We start from the raw sequence: 13,460 nt of genomic DNA on the forward strand, positions 1-13,460 counted from the left end.
CCCCAGGCGTGATATCAGCCAATGTGGAACTAGTAGACAAGTCATGAAACCTCTCATTCTGTAGCTAAATTCATAACTGTCACAATGAGAGCATTGGCGTCCGCCTACGACGCTCCCAGGCCAAGTTATGGCCATATTCCATGTTGTGGATTTTGTCCATAACTCCAGCCAGGGGTGGAGCAGTGCTCCCTCTGAGGTCACGAAGGTAGGAGGGGACCTGGATTTGCCCAGGTTGATAACCCTACTTCGGCCATTTTCCAGTGTTCTTTCGCTGGGGGTCACGTGTAGGAAACATCTGTGGGAGTTCCTGGAAACCTGGTCTACAGCGCCCCCCTGTGGCCAGACGCACAAGGTAACTGATTGAATTGCATACCTGTTTGTAAACCATGCTTTATCTGTAACTGTACTCTGACCTATGTATATTCTGTAGATTCCCTATTGTATATATTGAGTTTCTAGTGTGCTTTAGGCTGATTAAATTATATAATTAATCTTGGGCTGTTCTGTTATCTCGATCTTGAATCCCACGTCTGTGTGTTCGGCTAATAGTTACCGTGAAGCGGTTGGTGGCAGCGAGTTGTGCCAAGGATTATTGTGGGGAGGCCAGTGAGATTCGGGGAGATTTTATATATTCCGCCCGCGGAGGTCGGGGGAATATATACCCTACTCTCACCGGGGACCCTTCAATAATCGGCATAAGTAGTATAGCGGCCTCCTTGCTTATTGTCGGGCAATTCCATAATTGGCCTGACTATAAGAGGGGCGCTAGAGAGCGCGTCACGTGCTCTGTCTGTCGGTCGGGAGGTATAAAGGAGGGGTGACCCCCACTTGTTACCCCCCGATTGTGACGTACTGGTAGCCAGCGCGGGGGATTTCTGAGTGACCCCCCCGGTGGTTTGTGACATATTGGTGGCAAGCGGTGGGATCGAGATAATAGTGTGTGTGAGTGTGAGACCCATACTCCCAGACACTAAAGACTGCCTGCAGCAGCTGTGGCTGCTGGGGTCTTCAGACCAGCTCAACACTAGAGTGTCAGAGTGCAGATACTGTAAGGTGTGTGGAGGCATCAGGTGTCAGTTCTGTGTCAGTGACCAAAAGTCTGCAAGAATGGCTGATGGCACCAGGAGCAGAGCTATGCAACTGGCCAATGCTAAGGCAGGAGCCGAAGAGAGGGAGGACGGTGCTGTGGACAGTAATGAGGAGGTTGCCCACGAGTCCTCCAGGAGCTCGACGCCAGAGAACCGCTCTGCAGAGGACATTGCACAACCTGGCACTGCTGGACTAGATGAGGAGCAGCTCACCCAAGGGTCCTCAACGAGCCAGATGCCAGCCCTCCGCTCTGCAATGGACAGTGAAGCACCAGGCTCCGCAGCGGGCCGCAGATCACCACGTGCCATTCCACCGAGCCTGGGAGGCTCGGATAGCCTTCTTCAAATGGCTATGGCCCTTCTCCAGGCTGGAGACCAGGAGGGCTACAAGGAACTCCTGGCAGAGCGCAGGGCAGAGCGGCAGGCAGCGCGTGACGCTGAGGCTGCGGAGCGGCAAGCAGTGCGTGAGGCTGCGGAGCGGCAAGCAGCACGTGAAGAGCGACGGCAACAGGCAGACCGTGACCACCAGCTGCAGCTAGCTCAGCTCCGGCCCTCATCAGCCACACGTGACCTTCAAGACACCAAACTTCCAAAGGTCCGTGTTGAGGACTTCCCAGTGCTGGAGAAGGATGGAGACTTGGACTCTTTCCTGACTGCTTTTGAACGGACTTGCTTGCAGCACCATCTGGACAAGGATCAGTGGGCCAAATACCTGACCCCCCGTCTAAGGGGTAAGGCCCTGGATATCCTTGGGGACTTGCCTGCTGAGGCAGATCAGGGCTACGACACCATCAAGCGGGCCCTGATCCAACAGTACAACCTCACTCCAGAGTCCTACCGCAAGAAGTTCCGGAGCCTACAGAAGGGACCAAAGGACTCCTGGGCTGACCACCGGCGGGCACTTGCCCGAGCTGCCGACCACTGGACCCAAGGCCTGCAGCTTTCCACCGGACCGGAGATCCTGGACTTGTTCATCACGGAGCAACTCTTGTGGAACTGCCCTGAGGATCTCCGCCAGTTCATCCGAGACCAGAAGCCAAAGGGGTCCACGGCTACAGCTGCCCTGGCCGATGACTACACCAACAATCGGGCTCCTGAAGCCAGGAGAGCAGCCACCAGCAGCACCTGGAGAGGGGGTAAGATGAATTCTGCGACTGCCCCACCTGCCCCTAGACTGCAGGGGGTGTCCCCCTCAACTCCCCTCTCCAGGCCCGTGGCAGAACCAAGACGGTGCCACCAGTGCAACCTACCTGGACACTTCAAGGCCATGTGCCCTCAGCGTCCCAAGGCCCCGGCTCCGTCCCCGTCCCAAGGGCCGCCCAAGGTGTATTGTGTGGGTGGGGGTGGTGGTAGGTCCCTGGACAGCTTCCAACCTGTCACCGTCGGCCGGTCTGTGACCATAGGACTGCGAGACAGCGCCTCGGAGGTGACTCTGGTGCGGCCTGAGATGGTGTCCCCCCAAGACTTGATCCCTGGAAAAACCCTCGCTGTCTCCGGGATTGGAGGCATTGACCCGGCGCTGCCTGTTGCTGACATTTATGTGGACTGGGGCGCAGGGCGAGGGGTGAGGGAGGTGGGGGTAACTGATCGGATCCCCGCAAACGTGCTACTTGGGACAGATTTGGGGCAGATAACCTCCCAGTTTGGGCCCCAACCAAGGGCTGAACCTTCAGCCAGTACTGACATGCCTCCGGACAATGTTAATGTGTTATCTATGAATGATGTAAGGGAGGAGGGAGTGAACTCTGATATTTCTGCTTGCATAGACACCATAGACACACACGCAGCTGCAGCTGTGACAGGGGAGGGGGTCAGAGAAAGGTGTGACAATGCCTCTACAAGTAATCAGCCTGTGAGCTGGGATCTGTTGCCCTCTGCAGGGATAAGCAGAGAGCAGGGTGCTGCAGGGGGAGGACCAGTGTGTGGGGTGGGGGCTACCACAGCAAATGTGGGGTCCCCAGAGATTTCACAGCGGGGTTCTGTTGCTGCAGGAGGGGAACAGGCAGGTGAGATTGGGGCCGGTCCAGGAGCGGAAGTGCTCCCAGGTAAGATCTCGGTGCATGGTTCCCCCACAACCGGGGTGTCAGGAAGCCAGGTAGGTCTGCCTGAACCGGCGACTTGGTCAGGAACGGAGGAGGAGCAGGCACGACCCACGGTCGCAGCGGCTGTGGCCGCTGTCACCCGCAGTGGGAGTGCTGGAAGCCAAGGGGCCTCCCGGAGGTCCGATAGCTCTTCCCCTTCTGACCAAGTGGCAGCCGAGTCAGGTGGAGGCCAGGACACAGGTCCCGGGGTACTGACCGAAGATGTGACAGTCTCGTCGATTCTGGCCACATCTAGTCAGGGGTTTCAGGCAGCGTTAGAAGCTGACGACAGCCTGAAAGCTCTTAAGGAGCAGGCGGCCCAGCCTCCCTCGGACTCGGACCCGGAGCGAGTGGTCTGGGACCAAGGACGGCTGTACCGGGCCACGGTCCAGCAGGGTTCACCGGAGGCGTGGCCCAGGGACCGACAGTTGGTGGTACCCTATCCGTTCCGGACGGAGTTGTTGCGGATCGCACATGAGATTCCGATGGCCGGACACCTAGGGATCGCTAAGACCAAGGCCAGGTTAAACCAGCATTTCTACTGGCCAAAAATGGGGGCCGATGTGGCTGCCTACTGCCGTTCGTGTGAAACCTGTCAGAGAGTGGGGAAGGCGGGGCCACACCCCAAAGCCCCACTAGTATCTCTGCCAATCATCGATGAGCCTTTCAGGAGGGTGGCTGTGGATCTGGTCGGCCCGCTGGCCATCCCCAGCAGCTCCGGGAAACGCTTCATACTGACGGTAGTGGACTATGCCACCCGGTACCCAGAAGCAGTGGCCTTGTCGTCCATTCGGGCTGACAAGGTGGCCACCGCATTGCTGGAGATTTTCTCCCGAGTGGGTTTTCCCCAGGAAATGCTCACTGACCGGGGGACCCAATTCATGTCCCAGCTGATGGAGGCCCTCTGTAAGCAGGTCCAGGTGCGACATCTGGTGGCCAGCCCGTACCATCCACAGACTAATGGCCTGTGCGAGCGGTTCAATGGCACCTTAAAGCAGATGCTTAAGATGTTGGTCGACTCCCATGGGCGTGACTGGGAGCGGTATCTCCCACACCTGTTATTTGCTTACCGGGAGGTTCCACAGGCCTCAACAGGATTCTCACCGTTTGAGCTCCTGTACGGGCGACGTGTGCGGGGCCCCCTGGCTCTGGTGAAAGAGGCTTGGGAAGGGGATTTGGCCACCCCTGGAGTGTCGGTTATCGAGTATGTCATGCGCTTCCGGGACAAAATGCAGGCCTTGACGCAACTGGTACACGACAATATGGCTCAAGCCCAGGCCGATCAGAAGCGTTGGTACGACCAGAACGCTTGTGAGAGGACCTACCAAGTGGGTCAAAAGGTGTGGGTACTGGTCCCCGTACCACAGGACAAGCTTCAGGCAGCCTGGGAAGGCCCATACCTCGTGTACCAGCAGCTCAACCCTGTGACGTACCTGGTCACCCTGGACCCTGCCCGTGGAAGGCGGAAGCCCTTCCATGTGAACATGATGAAGGCACATCATGAGCGGGAGGCATGTGCGCTCCCCGTGTGCAACCTGCCCGAGGAGGGAGAAGCGGAAACCCTCTTGGATATGCTAGCCCAGGTTAGGGCAGGCGGATCCATTGAGGATGTGGAGGTTGGCCACCAGCTCTTGGAGGACCAACGGTCCCAGCTGTGGGCCACCCTACACCCCTTCCGGGGGTTGTTTACCAACCAGCCCGGAAGGACTGACTTGGCTGTCCATCACGTGGACACTGGGGATCATCCCCCGATCCGGCGTTCAGCATATCGGGTCTCCCTGGAGGTGCAGCAACACATGCGCCAGGAGATTGACGAGATGCTGAAGCTGGGGGTGATCCAGGCATCCAACAGCGCTTGGGCCTCGCCTGTAGTCCTCGTCCCTAAGAAGGACCGAACCACTCGGTTCTGCGTGGACTACAGGGGGCTCAATGCTGTCACGGTCGCCGATGCGTACCCAATGCCACGCATCGATGACCTGCTCGATCAGTTGGCCGGGGCTCAGTACCTGACCATCATGGACCTGAGCCGGGGATATTGGCAGATCCCCCTGACTCGCAAGGCCAGGGAACGCTCTGCCTTTATTACCCCATTTGGACTGTACGAGTCCACGGTGATGCCATTCGGGATGAGGAATGCCCCTGCCACTTTCCAGCGGATGGTCAACACCCTGCTCAAGGGACTTGAAGGGTACGCGGCCGCGTACCTGGATGACATTGCCGTCTTCAGTCCCACCTGGGAAGATCACCTAGAGCATCTAGCACAGGTGCTCAGGCGGGTCCACCGGGCAGGTTTGACCATCAAGCCGGGCAAGTGTCAGCTGGCCATGAGCGAGGTCCAGTACCTCGGTCACCGGGTAGGCGGGGGAACACTGAAGCCCGAGCCTGAGAAAGTGGAGGCCATCGCATCCTGGCCCACCCCCAGGACCAAGAAGCAGGTGATGTCCTTCTTGGGGACCGCTGGGTACTATAGGAGGTTTGTTCCATGCTATAGTAGCCTGGCAAAGCCCCTGACGGACCTCACCAAGAAGAAGCTGCCCTCTGCAGTCGATTGGACAATGGACTGCGAGACAGCCTTCCGGGCCCTAAAGGACGCCCTGTCCAGCCCGCCCGTGCTACAGGCAGCCGACTTCACGCGGCCGTTTGTAGTACAGACCGACGCCAGTGACTTCGGCCTCGGTGCGGTGCTCAGCCAGGTGGACTCTGCGAGCCAAGAGCACCCAGTCTTGTACCTGAGCAGGAAGCTGTTACCGAGGGAAGTGGCCTATTCCACAATGGAGAAGGAGTGCCTGGCCATAGTGTGGGCCCTGCAGCGTCTGCAACCCTATCTATACGGGCGCCACTTCATCGTGGAGACGGACCACAACCCCCTCAGCTGGTTGCACACCGTCTCTGGGACGAATGGGCGACTGTTGCGATGGAGCCTTGCGCTCCAGCAATACAACTTCACCATTCGCCACAAAAGGGGCCGTGACCACGGTAACGCAGACGGGCTGTCCCGACAAGGAGAGGTCGCGGACGGGCGCACGGGGGAACACCGGAGTGTGCTGCCCCCTAGCGCCCTCAAAAGGGGGGAGGTGTGAGGTAAATCCGGAGATATGACGATAAATCATGATATTCAAGTTATGTCAGGAAGCCCTCTCCTGGTGTCACCCCCCCTTTCCTTCACACAACTTGTTTAGCAACCCATCCCATGGCCATCTCCTGTGATATGGAAATTAGGTGATGTGGGAACAAAGGACACAGGATGACTCCCTGCCGTCACCCTGTAACAAGAGTTGTATCTCATTATAAGGCTCTGGAACTAGCCAGACAGAACGACTCCAGTAAAAAATGGTTCATATCTCGCAAGCCATATTTCCGATAAATACGGCAACCATAAGAATGGTGTTTTCGCATGCGGACGATGCTGGCACACCTTTTTTATGGGAGCGGGAGCTTGGGAAATACCCCAGGCGTGATATCAGCCAATGTGGAACTAGTAGACAAGTCATGAAACCTCTCATTCTGTAGCTAAATTCATAACTGTCACAATGAGAGCATTGGCGTCCGCCTACGACGCTCCCAGGCCAAGTTATGGCCATATTCCATGTTGTGGATTTTGTCCATAACTCCAGCCAGGGGTGGAGCAGTGCTCCCTCTGAGGTCACGAAGGTAGGAGGGGACCTGGATTTGCCCAGGTTGATAACCCTACTTCGGCCATTTTCCAGTGTTCTTTCGCTGGGGGTCACGTGTAGGAAACATCTGTGGGAGTTCCTGGAAACCTGGTCTACAGCGCCCCCCTGTGGCCAGACGCACAAGGTAACTGATTGAATTGCATACCTGTTTGTAAACCATGCTTTATCTGTAACTGTACTCTGACCTATGTATATTCTGTAGATTCCCTATTGTATATATTGAGTTTCTAGTGTGCTTTAGGCTGATTAAATTATATAATTAATCTTGGGCTGTTCTGTTATCTCGATCTTGAATCCCACGTCTGTGTGTTCGGCTAATAGTTACCGTGAAGCGGTTGGTGGCAGCGAGTTGTGCCAAGGATTATTGTGGGGAGGCCAGTGAGATTCGGGGAGATTTTATATATTCCGCCCGCGGAGGTCGGGGGAATATATACCCTACTCTCACCGGGGACCCTTCAATAATCGGCATAAGTAGTATAGCGGCCTCCTTGCTTATTGTCGGGCAATTCCATAATTGGCCTGACTATAAGAGGGGCGCTAGAGAGCGCGTCACGTGCTCTGTCTGTCGGTCGGGAGGTATAAAGGAGGGGTGACCCCCACTTGTTACCCCCCGATTGTGACGTACTGGTAGCCAGCGCGGGGGATTTCTGAGTGACCCCCCCGGTGGTTTGTGACAGAGTGTTTTTTTTTTTTTTTAGATTTGGCAATCTTCGGAGGATATCTGTTTGTGCAGGTAACTATTACTGTGCAGAATTATTAGGCAACTTAATAAAAACCAAATATATTCCCATCTCACTTGTTTATTTTCACCAGGTAAACCAATATAACTGCACAAAATTTAGAAATAAACATTTCTGACAGGCAAAAACAAAACCCAAAAAAATGAGTGACCAATATAGCCACCTTTCTTTATGATGACACTCAGCAGCCTACCATCCATAGATTCTGTCAGTTGCTTGATCTGTTTACGATCAACATTGCATGCAGCAGCCACCACAGCCTCCCAGACACTGTTCCGAGAGGTGTACTGTTTTCCCTCCCTGTAGATCTCACATTTTATGAGGGACCACAGGTTCTCTATATGGTTTAGATCAGGTAAACAAAGGGGTCATGTCATTATTTTTTCATCTTTTAGACCTTTACTGGCCAGCCTCGCTGTGGAGTAGTTGGATGCATGCGATGGAGCATTTTACTGCATGAAAATCTTGTTTTTCTTGAATGATACCGACTTCTTCCTGTACCACTGCTTGAAGAAGTTGTCTTCCAGAAACTGTTAGTAGGTCCGGGAGTTGAGCTTCACTCCATCCTAAACCCGAAAAGGTCCCACAAATTCATCTTTGATGATACCAGCCCATACTAGTACCCCACCTCCACCTTGCAGGCGTCTGAGTCGGAGTGGAGCTCTCTGCCCTTTACTGATCCAGCCTCTGGCCCATCCATCTGGCCCATCAAGAGTGACTCTCATTTCATCAGTCCATAAAACCTTTGAAAAATCATTCTTAAGATATTTCTTGGCCCAGTCTTGACGTTTTATCTTATGTTTCTTGTTCAAAGGTGGTCGTTTTTCAGCCTTCCTTACCTTGGCCATGTTCCTGAGTATGGCACACCTTGTGCTTTTTGATACTCCAGTAAGGTTGCAGCTCTGAAATATGGCAAAACTGGTGGCAAATGGCATCTTGGCAGCTTCATGCTTGATTTTCCTCAAATCATGGGCAGTTATTTTGCACCTTTTTTGCACAACACGCTTCTTGCGACCCTGTTGGCTATTTGCCATGAAACGCTTGATTGTTCGGTGATGACGCTTCAAAAGTTTGGCAATTTCAAGACTGCTGCATCCCTCTGCAAGACATCTCACAATTTTGGACTTTTCAGAGCCTGTCAAATCTCTCTTCTGACCCATTTTGCCAAAGGAAAGGAAGTTGCCTAATAATTAAGCACACCTTATATAGGGTGTTGATGTCATTACACCACACCCCTCCTCATTACAGAGATGCACATCACCTGATTTACTTAATTGGTAGTTGGCTCTCAAGCCTATACAGCTTGGAGTAGGACAACATGTTGAAAAATTATCATGTGATCAAAATACTCATTTTCCTAATAATTCTGCACACAGTGTATAGTACTGCCCCCTATGTACAAGAATATCACTACTATAATACTGTCTATATACTATAGTACTGTCACCTATACACAAGAATGTAACTAACATAATACTGCCCCTACGTATAAGAATGAAATTACTCTAATACTACCGCCTATATAATATAATACTGCCACCTATATAAAAGGATATTACTACTGTAATGCTGCTCCTATGTATAAGAATATAACTACTATAATACTGCCCCCATATACAAAAATGTAATGACAATAATACTGTCTTTTAAGTACAAATATAACTGCTACTGTCATGCACCCTGGGCGGCTGCACCACCTATCACCCAAAACCAGGTAGTCACAGAAAGAGTTAAACCTCCCTGGTACCACCTGATCCCACACTGGTACAGTGAGGCAGCCGCACCCTCCCCCCAGTGTAACAAAAAGAGCAGGAGGGGAGGAGTTGAGTCAGTCAGTGGAAGGAGGGAGAGGAGTGCAGACAGGGGTTGTAGCTCCTGTGCTGCAGGGGAAGTGAAGCAAAGAAAAAGCATAGTTCTTGGAGCTGAAGTGGCGAGTAGGCTCAGGGGAACCTGTAGTGGACCGGGGCAGGGTAGTGGCCCGCCGGTAGTGTGCACGGGACCCCGGACTTATGCAAAAAGATGACTTCCCCTGTCCAAAACAAAGAAGGTGACTCTTAGCTTAAGTGCAGGAGAGAGAGGGCCCTGCTTCTTGTACCGAGTGTGGGATCCGAACATCCCCATACCAAAGGCCTACGGACACCGGCAATTTCTGGTTAAGTACTGGACTCTGTGTTTCCTGACCCTACACATGAAAGCAGCCTCATCCAACACCAGGACAACCGAACTGTGAGTTTCCTGCTCCCTGCAATCCCTCTCACACCACACTGGGCCCCGGGGCATCCATCCCTACCCACGGAGGGTTAACAACATCCAGCTGCCAGCCCAACGCCCCCAGGAGTCCCCAGCGGTGGTACCCCATTTACCACATACCGTGGGTGGCGTCACATACAAACTTTCCAAAATCCTATACACCATAACCCCCTTTTCAATTGATGTGACCACGAGACCCCCGGGTCCAGAGAGACCCTTGAGCCACCCACAGAAGGACCGGATCCGAGCAGCTCGGCTGCTGAAATTGGGGCAGTACACCTCGATTTTTGGCGTCACGAACAGGATTCAAACCCATCCACCTACCCGGTGGAAGTGCGCAGTGAATTGGATAGTCAGTGGTGATCCGTTTTCAGAAGTCGCCATTTTTGCCGCCATTTTTGGGCACGAAAAACTACAGCTCAGCGTCTTCTCCCCTGAGAAAGGGCGTGAAGACGAAGCCCCGCCCCCTTGGAACACGGCCGGAAGGAAGACCCTGAGGTCAAAAGCGAAACTAACCAGCCGCACGAGGGTGTGCTCGCAAAAGACCAAGGGGGGGCGGGCAAATACACTGCGACATGTAACTAGAACTGTAAAGTGCAGGGACGCCAGGACTCTGCAAAACTCCGTTCCTGGACACAAGAGCTGCAAGATGTCACAGCATGCTGCAACCCCGACATCATTCCATCTGGCTCCGGCAGTCTGCCCGGCCGCAACAGAGATGACGTCGGCTCGGCTGCTGAGAGCGGGGCGGTACACCATCTGAGCACGTTCGCCCTTCCATCTCCTCTGGTCACCTCCCAACAGCCAGCTGCAGACTCCTCCTGATTCCATAAGCCTGCACCTGTCTTCAGTCCTGGTCTTCGTCCTGATCCCGCCAATTTACATCTGTCGCCGGCTAGTTACGGCTTCTACCGTGGACCCAAATAGGACGCTACCCAGTGTACCCTGCTAATCTCGGCTGCTGTGCCTTCTGAGGTTGCGCCCGACAGTCCCTATATGGGGGTTAGCTCACGGTTGCCTCCTCGCGGGAGTCCGGTGCACGGTCCTGTGGGTCTCCTCATGGATTGTTGTTACAACTATAATACTGACCTTTATGTATAAGAATACAACAACCAGTATAATACTGCCTCCTATGTACAAGAATATCTGCTATAATACTGCCCCATGTACAAGAATATAGCTACTATAGTACTGCCACCTATACACAAGAATGTAACTAACATAATACTGCCCCTATGTATAAGAATGAAACTACTATAATACTATCGCCTATATACTATAATACTGCCACCTATCTAAAAGGGTATTACTACTGTAATAATGCTCCTAGGTATAAGAATATAACTACTATAATACTGCCACCTATATACAAAAATGTAATGACAATAATACTGCCTTTTATGTACAAAAATATAACTACTATAATACTGACCTTTATGTATAAGAATACAACCACTGTAATACTGCCGTCTATGTACAAAAATATAACTGCTATAATACTGCCCCTATGTACAAGAATATAAATACTATAATAATGCCACTATATACAAGAATATAATTACCGTAATATAATACTGCTCCTATGAACAAGAATATAACTACTATAATACTGCCCCCTATGTACAAGAATATAATTACTATAATACTGCTCCTATGTACAAGATTATAACTACTATAATACTGCCTTCTATGTACAAGATTATAACTACTATAATACTGCCTTCTATGTACAAGAATATAACTACCATAATACTGCTCCTATGTACAAGAATATACTATAATTTTGTCCTCTATGTACAAACATATAACTACATTAATAATGCTTCTTAATACAAAGCACATATATGTAATAATACTACCCTACACATGGCACATATCTGCTATACAACATTATACATAACATATTTATATGTACAGGCTGTGTTCACATCTGTGTTGGAAGATCTGTTACAGATTCTATCACATTCCATATTTTTTTCTGGCTATATTACAGAGAGCTTTATTTGTTAATGGGGTCCACTGGGTACTGTTGGTGTCCGTCATGGGGCGATATAATTAAAATCCATAACGCTGATGTGAACAGAGCCCTATACACACATATCAGATATACTATGAACAGTCAGGACTCACAGAACAGTGGTTTGGAAAGGAACATCTGGGATGAAATCCAGCATCAGATGCATGCACCTGACAGTGGTCCGAAAGCACAGACACCGGCTGGGACACGCTGCCCCCTGCTGAGGGGGTAAAAGTAGGAGAAGCAGTCCATATAATCCCCACTGCATGCTCATAATCGTATGCTGTCTCAAGGTCTGAGGAGCAGATGTAGCGTCCAAAACCTCTCAGCCGCTGTAGGAGGGAGCAGAGAACATGTGTTTCTTGTTAATATCACTCACACCCCTCTGCCCAAACACATGTTCCCTCCTTCTGTGTTCTATGGAGCTCTTCATATTTTAATTTACCCTTGGACTGATGTCAAGTAATTTACTAAGATTGTCAAGCAGACCTCCCGGGCATAAGACGAAGGGAATAACCTGTCTGCTAGGATATGTGCACACAATGTCTTTATCAGGCGTATTCTGCCCAAAATTCACCAGAAGAGCGCCCCATAAAATGGACGTAGTGCACAGCGATGTCAAAACAACATCACTATGCACGTTCCATCTAATATCACTTCTTTTAACCACTTCAGGGTTGGGAAACGCTGAAGCTGTTAAAACAAATGACCTGCTCATTCTTCAGACGGCTTCCTAGCTCTCTATTCTTTAAAGTCCAGAGTAAAGAAGCCACAAGAACAACGGCAAAACCGCCATCTAAACCGGTTCAGGAAAACAGTCGCCAGCTTTTTCCTAAAGCGGCTTTAACTGGGAAAACTTGGCAGCCCTGTTGGTCTAGAAATGTGTGTGCACATAGCCTTGAAATGATTTTTCTTTGAGGTTTTCAGCAGCTCAATCTGATTTGGGAAAGTGACTCTCTAATTTCTGTCCTGGGAAATCATACAAGACAAGAGATGACCATCTGAGAGGTCTGACCACTTATGGCACTGCTGCCTTTTCTGGTTTTGGTTGGTGAAGTATTTAGACTGTATGCTTTGTAATGCCGTTTTGCTACCAAAAGACTTGTGGCAAGGCTCTTTAAAGGGCCGATATGCAATTCTAGCAATACTACCTTGGTGTCACTGTGAGGGTAGGCTTGGGCTATAGGTTGTTTGTTCAAATGTAATAAGATGATCTGTGTATGTAAATAATCAAAATATAGATGTCGTTGCATAATTATCTGTGTGTCTATATGCCAATCACATAGACGCCATAATATGATTCTAAGATGTGTGTACAGTAAGGTGTTAATGGAGATAACAAGGCTAGAATGCAGAATGGACAAAGAGGTATTGAGAGAGAATTTATAATCATGATTTTCTCACCAGCTGAAATGAGGGATGTGAGATGTGGGATGTTCACTCGCTGTTCTTGCTTCAAGGTTGAAGTCGAATGTTGTATTGTATAATCACGAGTTCTTTTAATACACGAGTCAGAAGTATGCTTCTGCTCAAACGATGAACACGTATCATTGTCTGATTCATTAATATCTGCCCAGATTTAATTTGAACTCCAATGCTGTGACCTGAAA

The 13,460-nt window shown here is 51.0% G+C and overlaps 1 protein-coding gene across 1 annotated transcript in view; it reads right to left on the reverse strand.

Annotated features, from left to right (window-relative positions):
- The window catches only part of LOC142311755 (peroxidasin homolog), a 101,057-nt gene extending 88,927 nt beyond the window's left edge, over positions 1–12,130 (reverse strand). Inside the window, exon 1 of the mRNA XM_075350449.1 lies at positions 11,964–12,130. Within this exon, the coding sequence (XP_075206564.1) occupies positions 11,964–12,124 (161 nt within the window). The 5' untranslated portion in view covers positions 12,125–12,130. The remainder of the gene's footprint in view (positions 1–11,963) is intronic.
- Between the last annotated feature and the right edge of the window lie 1,330 nt (positions 12,131–13,460).

This window comes from Anomaloglossus baeobatrachus, chromosome 5 (assembly GCF_048569485.1).
Source record: "Anomaloglossus baeobatrachus isolate aAnoBae1 chromosome 5, aAnoBae1.hap1, whole genome shotgun sequence".
Lineage (NCBI taxonomy): Eukaryota > Metazoa > Chordata > Amphibia > Anura > Aromobatidae > Anomaloglossus > Anomaloglossus baeobatrachus.